The sequence below is a fragment of the Castanea sativa genome, chromosome 1 (assembly GCF_040712315.1).
Source record: "Castanea sativa cultivar Marrone di Chiusa Pesio chromosome 1, ASM4071231v1".
Lineage (NCBI taxonomy): Eukaryota > Viridiplantae > Streptophyta > Magnoliopsida > Fagales > Fagaceae > Castanea > Castanea sativa.
Genome location: NC_134013.1, coordinates 24,395,851 through 24,406,832, shown reverse-complemented (window position 1 = coordinate 24,406,832; position 10,982 = coordinate 24,395,851). Strand labels below are relative to the sequence as shown.

Sequence of the window (10,982 nt, the reverse complement as noted above, 5' to 3'; positions counted from 1 at the left end):
GCGTCGAACGCAGGTGCGGCGGCCCAAACGCCGCACCCGTGCTTCCCAGCAATTAACAGAACACAAACTCGTCATACCCATAACTCCATTTTTCTAAACACAAAAATAGCCAATTAGAAAAATGATTTCAAATGATCAAAGTTGGTATACCAATTTGATTTTAGCTTTTGTTCAATTGTTGGTTAAGCCGATGCTCTCATAGGTGCTTGAATTTGAGAAGAAATCAAGAAGAAACCAAGAGGCAAAGGGCCTCCTTTCCTTTGTTCTGGTAGAAGAAATGGAGAGAAAGTGTGAGCATAAAATAAATAAATAAATAAATAAAGAAAAAGAAATCATATAATATTCAGGTGTTGGAATTTTTTAATGAAAGAAATTCAATTGCTAATCTCTAATAACCTTTCATGTTTGGGGAGGTACTGTTCATGAGCAAATTTTTTTAAAGAAACAAATAGATTTAGAGAGATTGTTGGATTAGTGTTTTGTGGTTTCCCTCTTTATAATATAGAGTATGTTATGTTTAACTAAATTATTGGAGATGCTCTTAACTGGTGGGCTTTTTATTTTGGCAAAAATGCTAGGACCACAATAAAATTCACAACTTTACAACAATTTGTTCATGTAATGAGTTGTGAGTTGTGGAGTTATAAATCTACTACTTTTACACTGCTATTGAAACCTCATCACATGAGCAAGTCATGGCAAAAGTTGTATAGTTGTATCATTATTCTTGAAATCTGATGGGCTTTGTGGGTATTTAAGTGGACTTGGGTGGATTATCAGATTAGACCTGATATTTTTAAGTTTGGGTGTGGACTGGGCTGATTTTTATTTGGGCTTTGGCGTTTGTCTCTTGTATTTTTGCCTTTTCTGTTCTCTCTCATCTCAATTCTCATGTCATCCAACTCTTTGTTTTCCATCTCAACCAAAAATCGAACCGAAGAGCATCAATCAACCATGGCTTTGGCCGCTACGGTGTCCTCAGTGACAGTGGGCAAATTGGCACCATTGTTGAGGCCAACAAGAACAACATGCTCCTCCTTCTCTATCTCTATCTCTATCTCTAAAATGGGTTTTCATTTTAAGCCAATAGGGAACACTGTGACTGAGTCAGCAGTACCCACAAGAAAGCTTGTGGTTCGAGCTGCTAGAACCCTCTCCCAAGGCCCTTCCTTAGGCTTCAGACCCCCACAATTTCAGGTTCTTTCTCATTCTATTTTGTATTTGAATCATCATCTTATTTTATTTGCTTATTTATTGGGTGTAATGTGAATTTTGGTTGGTTTAGCTTCCAGAGCCACTTACTGGGAATGTGTGGAATTTGGATGATTTTGAAACATATCCTGCTTTACTGGTAACCTCTCTCTTTTAGTTCTATATATTGCTTGTGTCAGCTTGGATACTATGATCTCTTTGTTTTTTTTTTTTTTTGTTAAGTAAAAGATCATTTTATTGATATGAATTAATTTTTTTTATTACATTGTAGGCATATTTAAGAAAGTGGTACTTGGGTTTTTTTTTTTTTTTGATAAGTAGAAAGTGGTACTTGGGTTTAAACATTGTTAAATGTAACATTGACAGAATACTGGTTTGTATTCGGCTTTATAATTATCTAAGGAAGATTTGGGGTTATTTAGGGTGAAAAAGCAGAATTACTACCATTAATTAATTAATATATATATATATATATATTTATTTATCTTTTCTTTTTTTCTTGGGCAAATTACAATTTACCTGAAATTTGACACTTTATCAAACTGAGATTAGCTATGTTTAAAATAGAGCTAAATATGTAATTTTGCTCCAGTTTTATGTCTCTCTCCTCTAACAACACAAAAAACATAAAAGTACAAGATCAAATAAGATAAAAAACTATCAATCAAAACACTTACATCATGGAATTTCAAACTACAGGTAGATAACTTAAATTTTGGTCAAACCTTAAGCGGTTAAAGTGTCAAATTTTAAACCACAGGTAGGTAACTTAAATTTCAACCAAACCACAGATGGAAAAGTTGTAATTTGCCCTTCTTTATTTTATGAACTTCCAAACACCTTTCAAGATTCCTGCCCATTCCATTTCATTCTCACATACTTTTCCCTTTCTATTCCTAAATATTTCAAAACAAAATTCCACGGCGAAATGTTTAATTCCCTTGAAAGCCACCTAGATGTGCTATTCACTCATCTTTCCAATACTCTACCAATAAGGGTGTGTTTGGATATAGTTGAATATTGAAACTGAAAAATACTGTAGCAAAATAATTTTTTAATGGGTGAAAAATACTGTTCACGCATAAACTCACTGTTCATTGGCCTAAAATCACTGTTCATGGCCAATGAACAGTGACATATGCGCGTCCAGCAAAAAAAAAAAAAGAAAAAAAAGAAAAGAGGGCTGAAGCGCAGACGCATTGCGTTTCGGCCTAATCCAAACCCATCCTAAATGTCCTAGGTCTAACTGTCAAAATCCAGTTACAGTTTTTGTCCCTTATTAGAAAACTAATTATAACTTGTACAGTAAAAATCCAAACTAAAGACTTTTTCAGACCTTGAATACTTATAATTAAACCTTCAGACCATATGACTCTTGCGCCCATGAGCTCCAGTATAAATGGCACTTCTACACTTTGTAAAAGCAAGGTAGGGGGGGTGAGGTTGTGGGTTCAGGACCCATTGGGTATATGTGTAACTTACCAATCAAAAAACTATATGACCTTGCTTCAATTATATTTCACATACTGTCCCCATAAAATAAATATTTAATAGATGAAATTATGAAGTAGTAACAAATTAATCTTCCAAGGTTGCATTATTCTCCATTGGTGAAAAAGCTCAGCCTCGATTTGTTATCTGTTGTAGTGTAAGAGTCAATGAGCTGTAGCTTATATCACATCTCCTCCCTTTGTAAGAGCAATGTGGAGGATAAGGTTCTGGGGCATGTGTAATTACCAATAAAAAGAAATTTTGAAGTGTAAGAATTCTTGAACCAGAATCCCGCAGCGACTCTTCAATAACCTTTGGAAGTGGTTTTTCTATTACACCATATTATGAATTTATGTGGAATAATGGTTTCAATGGTTGGGAGGATTTTCAACTTAAAATCCTTCTTGAATTGACCTATGACAGTAATGAGAGTTTCTTCCTTGGTCTTGATGTTCCTTTACGGTCATTGCAATAATACAAGCAATGATAATATTCATTCTAACAGATTTGTGGTGCAGGTTATGTTTATTTGCAACCACTGCCCTTTTGTTAAACACTTGAAAAAGGATATTGTGAAGCTAACAAATTTTTATATGAAGGTATCTAATAACATCTTGTCTCGATATGCTTGCTTCCCTTTCCAGTTGCACGAGTATCATGGATAAGTAATTGACCATGCATGTGTAACTTATTTGTATGCTATTATCTTGCTGCAGAAAGGACTTGCAGTTGTTGCAATATCTTCAAATTCTGTAGCTACTCACCCACAGGTTCTAATAACTCCATAACTTGGGATTAGAGCTGTGTTGAAGCTATTGTGTGATTTGTTCAACATGAACTGTTCCTCACAGGATGGACCACAATTCATGGCAGAAGAAGCTAAACTATTTAATTATCCTTTCCCATATTTATATGATGAGGTATTCAGCATTCTACTGTCAATCTCAACCTTCAACTTACAGTTTGTCTGTAATCACATATGCAAATGCCTATTTGTGTGTATATTTTTAGCTTCATTATTTGGTTTTATTTTGTTGAACTGCTGCATTCTTGTTCATCCGCATTTAGAGCCCCTATCAAATTGAACATGACATAAAACTAGCTACTGTTACATCCAAGTAATTCCCTCTCCCTTCCTCTTTTTACATCCTCCTCCAAAATTTCTTTTTCTATTATTTTGATATAAATTTATCTGTAGGAAACTGAACTTCTTGTTTTCTATAATCTAATCCCATATGCTTTTATTATTAAAAGAATAGAAAAAAAGGCTCACTTGATCTTGGTCGTTACCTTTGCCCCCGATTCCCTCCGTTTTTTCTTTTTCTTTTTTGGATATTTATTTAAAATTCATATCTAGGCATTTGATAACCCTCCTTAGAATTAAGGTGGCTGGGAGATTAGAACTTCTTTCTTGTGCCTTGTATTTAGTTGTGTATTTTCAATTGCAGTCACAGGATGTTGCACAAGATTTTGGAGCAGTTTGCACACCGGAGTTCTTCCTATTCAAGAAGGTGAAAATGTACTTAAATAACTTGCATTTTTCAAGCATGGTCCCTCAGATAAGACCTTGCTCAAAGAGTCCAGTTTTATGATTTTCTTCATTTGGTTTGAAACCATCTGCATGATCCAACCCTTGTATTTTGTGTTAATGTGTAATATTTCTAACAGAGGTGCTTTTATCGAATGAAAACAGGATGGTAGGAGGCCATTTGAGCTAGTATATCATGGCCAATTTGATGATTCCCGACCAAGTAATAATGTACCTGTAAATGGAAGGTTAGATGTTCAAATGTACAATATAACTTCTATCATAATCGCAATGGTAGCTAACTTGCTTCAATAATACTTTGTTTAGGGACCTAAGCCTGGCAATAGATTGTGTTCTCAGTGGACAGCTGGTACCATCAGTTCAGAAACCCTGGTACCTTCTTCGTTTATACTTTATTTCTCTTCTTCATCAAATATCTTTAAAATCCCTTGTAGGACATAATGACCTGATTAGAAGTTTTATTCCCCTTGTATGCAAAAGTGTTGGATGCAGCATAAAGTGGCATCCCGAGACAAATGTGTGACCACTAGTTTCAAGTTCATGGCGACAATTTAGTTATGCAGACAATAGTTTTCCAGGTATTGTGACTTTTATTTAATGACTTAAAACCCTTTTGATGTCTCATGTTCTTTCTCTTGATCTTTGCAGTCTTCCTGCTCTATCATGCTATATTTCACAAGGTGTGGAAGGCAAGGAATGTTGTAATATGTGATACTTTTTTTCCCCCTAATAATATGAAATGTAAATTACACTTGTAATATATGTCAATTGTGCTTCCCAATATGAGTAATTTTTTTTGGGGTGAGAAGCTGTTACATGAAATTTCTGGTTTTACCTCTTCTGATGGTCTTTGATTGTAATAACCAATAGTGTCATGCCCGTTAAGTTACTTATGCAAGCTCCTCTCATTCATGCGGTTTAGTGATTCATGTTCATGTTTGCAACTTTGTTTATATTGTTTTTAAAGTTTTGTGGATAGCGTGAAGGGTGGGATGGCTATAATTTCCAAAGGCATATGAGCTTTGTATTAGCTTGAAAACTTAAAGTGTTCAAGGGCGATTTGAAGTTTTGAAATAAGCAGGAATTTTGGAGATGTAGAGTTAAAGAGACTCTTGGCTGACATTATATCATTAGATGCAAAAGAAGGACATGAAGGCTTGTCCTGGGAGGAGAAGGCTTGTAGTGAAAGCAGGATTGGAAATTTGCACAACCAGAGGAAATTTCATGGTGTTAGAAGTCTAGAGCCATGCGGTTAAGAGAGGGTGACAATATTATCAGATTCAATCACGGATTGGGTATTAGATATAGGAGGGTGAACTTTTATTGGTTAGAGGCGAACGATACTTCGCTTACAGAGGAAAATCAAGTAAAGTAAATGATAGTGCAGTTTTATGAAGAACTTTATGAAGAGATTGAAGATTAGAGGCCTGAGGTGATAGGTTTCAGTTTCCTAATGTTTATGGGTTGGAGAGATTTTTAAAAAGAGGAGGTTCTCGATGCTTTGAAATAATGAGGGGATAAAACTGAGGGTTTGGATAGTTTTTCCATGGCTTTCTTTCAACAGTGCTAGGGAATTGTGGAGAAAGATATTTTGAATTTCTTGCAGGAAATTAACAAAACTTGCTGCTTCAAAAGATCCCTTGATGCTTCTCTCATCACTCTTATACTGAAGAAGACTGGAGCTCAAAATTTAAGAGACTTCCACCCAATTAGCTTGGTTGGCAGAGTAGATAAGATAGTAGGCTCTGGTGAATAGACTCAAAATTTTATTGGTCAAATTAGTGTTAAAATATCACGCGACACTGTTGTGGGAGGGAGACAGGTACTTTGATTCAGTGCTAATAGCTAATGAATGCCTTGATAGTAGGCTTAGAGATAGGATAAAGTTTATTATTGAGAAAGCCTAATTAGGATAAAACTTAAAAAGATGCATCTCTCCATGGGGTTTGTCTGTTTCTTCTTTAAATTACACTTTCTGGTCTTCCTATTTGTTTCCTTTCTTTGTTTTTCTACCCATGTGGTGAATAGAATTAAGAAGTTACAGTGGGACTTTTTGTGGCATAGGAAGGACTGTGAATTTGAATATCAGATTCATTCACAGATTGGCTAATACATATAGGAGGGTGAGTTTTTATTATTTGGATTTGAATTATACTTTGCTTATGGAGGAAAATGAGCTACAGTAAAGGATAGTGCAGTTTTATGAAGAACTTTATGAAGAGCCTAAAGATTAGAGGCCTAAGAGCATTTACATCATCAGCCTTCTCTTAGCTAAACTTATCCATAAAACTCTACTTATTCTAGTTTAACAAACAAAACAAACAAGCACATGCATCAAACTCAATATTTATTTCTCTACTCTATTTAATATTATTATTTCTCTCTCCAACCTCTTTCACCCTTTGCCCATTTTCAACCAAGACTTCCTGGCACTCCACATAAACCACCACAATAAACCATGACTTCCCCCTTTTATTCTCTCACATCCACCTTTCCCCATTTAGTTCAGTGTTCACTCAATTGCACATACCTTCACCCAATCACTATCAGAGTAGCAAGAATACAGTGACAGAAAATGTGAAGATGCAGCAACACAAATGACCTTAAGCTACAGGCCATTTGTATTCAACATTCAACACAACTGCAAGTCCTATCTGCTATTGTATTCTTTAGAATCATTAGTGTGTCATGTGCTTACTTAGACGTGTCTTTTTCTAATGGTTAGATTGTGTAATTATCTTAGTGAGTAGCAGTAGGCTCTGTTAGTTTCGATATTATTCTCTGTTCCATATATATTGAACAGAGTCTTGTATTTTGATTCATTCAATCAAAAAGAAATTTCTCTTACAAATTTGATAATCACACAGACCACCACAATCTCAGCCAAATCAACCCAAAATGTTGAAAACCCATTCTTCAACCAAACCAGAAATCTCCAAACCAGTTTCAGTTCAAAATTTAACACACATATTGGAGATACTGATGTCCTGAACAGTTTGAACATCAACGATACACACCTAAAACAGCAGCAGCAATCCAAATCAGAGACTCAGACAACGGAAACTCTTTGAACGTTGCCTACCAACAATTCAGTTCCGGTCAAATTGCAACACCATGCCACCTCGCATTGCTACTGGAATGAACCAGTAAAGCTCCACCACCTTGCACTGCCAGCAGCCCCAAAAAAATTAACCATCATCGATTTATGTGGATCGGTTCTTGAGAGACAGAAAGAGAGAGATAAGTGAGATGGTGGCAGAAGGAATAAAAAATTATTTTTTTTACAATAGTGAGGAGCAGTGACTCGTTGCTTTTGACGAGCACTATTGATTGTTAAACTTTTTGTATTAGTTTGGTAAGGCTGATGCGTGGGCTTTTTGTGGGTCTTTAGCTATATATTTAACATCAGGCTAGTTTAGCTAGTCTGATGCGAATGCTCTAAGGTGGCTAGGTTGCAGTTTCCTACTGTTTATGGGTTGGAGAGATTTTGGAAAAGAGGAGGTTCTAAATGCATTGAAATAATTGAGAGGGTATAAAACTCAGGGTTTGGATAGTCTTACATGCATTTTCTTTTTCAACAATGTTGGGGAATTGTGGAGAGAGATTTTGAATTTCTTGCAGGAAGTTCTTGAAACTTGCTGCTTCAAAAGTTCCCTTGATGCTTCTCTCATCACTCTTATACCAAATAAGACTGGAACTCAAAATATAAGAGACTTCTGCCCAATTAGCTTGGTTGGCAGAGTAGATAAGATACTAGCTAAGGTTCTGGTGAATAGACTCAAAACTTTACTGGTAAAAGTAGTTTCAAAATATCATTATGCTTTTGTAGAAGGAAGACAGATACTTGATTCAGTGCTAATTAGCTAATGCCTTGATAGTAGGATTAGAAATAGGATAAAGTTGGTTATTGAGAAAGCCTAATCAGGATGGAAAAAATGCATTTCTCCACCCTCCGGTTTTGGGGGGCGGGGGGGGGGGGGGAGGTTGTCTTTTCTTAAAATTAGACTTTCTAGCCTTCCTATTAGTTTCCTTTCTTTGTTTTTCTACTCATGTGGCAAATAGACTTAAAAAATTACATTGGGACTTTTTGTGGTATGGGAATGACAGTGAATTCAGATACCAACTAGAGGGTTGGAATTGGGTTTGCTCCCTGATCAAATACGGAGAGTTGGGTGTAAGGAAAATAACAACTTTTAACAAAGCTTTGATGGTGATTATGGAGGTTCGTGGGGGGACAGGGGAAGAGCAACCATTTTTGGAGGTGAGTAGTTGCTTTGAATTATGGGAAATTGGGAGTTGTTTGATCTACTTTGGATGTGCATAGGCCACATGGATATAGTCTTAAGAAATAATTAGAGGAGGTTTGGACATGTTCTACCACATGTATGTAGTCTTCGGAAAGAAATTAGAGTGGGTTAGAAAAAGTTCTCCACTCTGATATCAGAGAGTAAGGGCTGCTAGAAAAATCATATTCTGGCATTTGGCGTGCTGATTGGGCTCGAAGAGAGGTATTCCTGGATTTAAGTTCGTTGTGGAGAATAAATAAGCTTTAGTGTTCCCTATGTCATGGACCAGAGGAAAGGATGGGACATGCTATTGGATCCTCAAGTTCATCTGTAATTTCTTTGATTGGAAGTTGGAGGGGTCATAGAATCTCTGATGGATTCTTCATATTCTCATATTTCTCTTTCTAAAGGGGCTGATTGTTTGAGTTGGGAACCCAATAGTACTGGTGCGTGTAGTGTTCGATCGTACTATGAATGTTTGAGAGGTGCTATTATAAGGCTCTTTCCATGGAGATTTTCCTGGAACAGTAAGGTACATAAAATGGTGGTTTTCTTGGCGTAAACTACAACATAGGGTAGATATTGGCCATAGACACGACCTTGGTAAAAGGAGTATAGCGTTGGTCAACCAGTTTTGCATGCGTAAAGGTAATAGCAAGTTTGTTGATCATCTATGTCCAGTTGCCCGAGTAATGGTTCTTTGTTTTTTACTTATGGATTGCATTGGGTGATTCCATCTAAGGTGATAGATGTCTTCTCTTGTGGATAGGATATAGTCGTGTGTGGGCTGTGACTCCTTATTGTATCATGTGATTAATTTCGAGGGAGCAGAACATTTGTAATTTCAAGGATACCTTAAACCTTCAATTGTAATTTCTAGGAAGCTTCTCTTTTAAAGCTTCCTTCAACGTAATAAAATTTCTCATACATGTGGCCGACCTAACTATCTGTTGAGAATTAGCCTTCCCCAAAAAATTTGAGTTTAAGGCTCGTTGTTGTTGTATGTAAAGTCTCTATATGATTGGATGAAGGCTACTAGTTAACTTTCTTTCTCAAACCTTTTGAGTTTCTCTATGTTTTGAATTGTAGATGTTAATCTTTTTAGAGCTTTTTTATTTATTCTATATGTGATAAAATTTTAGAGTTCTTGAATGTAGATAGTGTGGGTACCTTACCCCTAAAGATAAAGGGAAATTATTTGAACATAGCCAAACGTTCAGTATTGCAGGAGTTCTTGGGGTGATCTTGTCGAAATTTATGAGCCTGCATCTACATCATCAACCACCTCTGCAGACCCTTCTCAAAGCTGGGTCAGATTGGTAGATGATGTGAGAGAGTCAGACCCTTTATCCCTTCATAAATTCTTCTGTTGTTATTTGCTATGTGTGATAGATGTTGGCATTTGAACTCTGGCATCAACTTTGTGATGGTAATGAGTTTACCATAAAGTGAAGACACCTATGGCTTTGTTATGCCTTGGTTAGGATAAGCTGTCATATAATGGTAAACAACAAGACACTCCACAACCAAAACTATCAAGCCTTTTCTTTCTGTTTACATAAACAACAAACTTCTTCCTTACATTACCTAAACATAAATTATCTCTTTGGTAAAATACACATGATTTCTTTGGTAAAATACACTATGCATGCAGGCATTCAATCGAAAGTATGGGAACCTTTTGACATGATTATGATAGTGTTCCAAAGTCGTCATCACGGTTTCTTTCTGCTACGCTTTTAACATCATATGTGAAGGTACTTTGGGTTTTAAAGATCTAGATGAATGATAGGCTTAGAGACATTTCACCTCTTGATAGCTACAAATGATGTTGGTTCTAAAATCCAATGTTTTATGGATTTCAAACAAGAATATGATTTACAGAAAAGGGTTTTACAAGCTGCTATTTTTTCTTTTTAATCAATTGCTATGTGCATGTGTTAAAGCATACATGTAAGCACATATAGGGCAATCTTAAGCATGAGAAGAATGTATCAAACGTTGAAAGTTATTTTATTTTCTCTATGTTATGCTAGTAGTTTAATATCATAAGTGGTTAGTTTATAGATACATTCACATTTGGCTAGCTAAAGCTAAAACGAACTTTGTCACTTAAGTTTCAAATTATCATTTTGAATAACTCTGGAAAAAAAAAAACATATTTAGTTATGGTAACAACTTTTAAATCGTTCCTTTTTGCATTTATTTGTCTTTTTGTAAATTCTTTTTTATAGAATACATGTGTATCTCAATCAATGTGTGCTCGTTTCTCTGATGTTCAAAAAAAAAAAAAAAAAGTGCTTTCATGTGGGTTGGATGTCAATATGCAGTTGAATCATCGTTGGATTGAGTATAAAGGGTTATAGTCTGGAAATCTATACAATCATATAATTAAATGGAAGCTTAATAAAAAAATTAAGTTAATTTACTTTAATTTTGTGCTA

General features: G+C 35.6%; 1 protein-coding gene across 3 annotated transcripts; it reads left to right on the top strand.

The window, feature by feature from the left end:
• The first annotated feature begins 890 nt into the window (after positions 1–890).
• Positions 891–5,179, top strand: LOC142644760 (uncharacterized). Of its 3 annotated transcripts, XR_012845989.1 has the most exons (10): positions 891–1,197; positions 1,286–1,351; positions 3,222–3,302; positions 3,420–3,473; positions 3,555–3,623; positions 4,152–4,214; positions 4,397–4,479; positions 4,559–4,624; positions 4,733–4,830; positions 4,901–5,179. XR_012845989.1 is itself a non-coding variant. In XM_075819338.1 (9 exons), exons 1-9 carry the CDS (start codon positions 892–894, stop codon positions 4,773–4,775), a joined length of 831 nt encoding a protein of 276 aa, XP_075675453.1. In that variant the 5' UTR covers position 891; the 3' UTR covers positions 4,776–5,030. The 3 variants fall into 3 exon arrangements, 1 of the variants encoding a protein (XP_075675453.1); XM_075819338.1 differs by having other exon boundaries at positions 4,733–5,030; XR_012845993.1 differs by lacking the exon at positions 3,420–3,473 and having other exon boundaries at positions 900–1,197.
• Positions 5,180–10,982: the final 5,803 nt, after the last annotated feature.

Bases quoted from the DNA above. Each gene is read 5' to 3' on its own strand.
- LOC142644760 (XM_075819338.1), top strand. From the start codon at position 892: ATGTCATCCAACTCTTTGTTTTCCATCTCAACCAAAAATCGAACCGAA. The intron at 3,303-3,419 runs GTATCTAATAAC...ATCTTGCTGCAG, and splicing joins TAACAAATTTTTATATGAAG to AAAGGACTTGCAGTTGTTGC. The intron at 4,480-4,558 runs GTTAGATGTTCA...TACTTTGTTTAG, and splicing joins AATGTACCTGTAAATGGAAG to GGACCTAAGCCTGGCAATAG.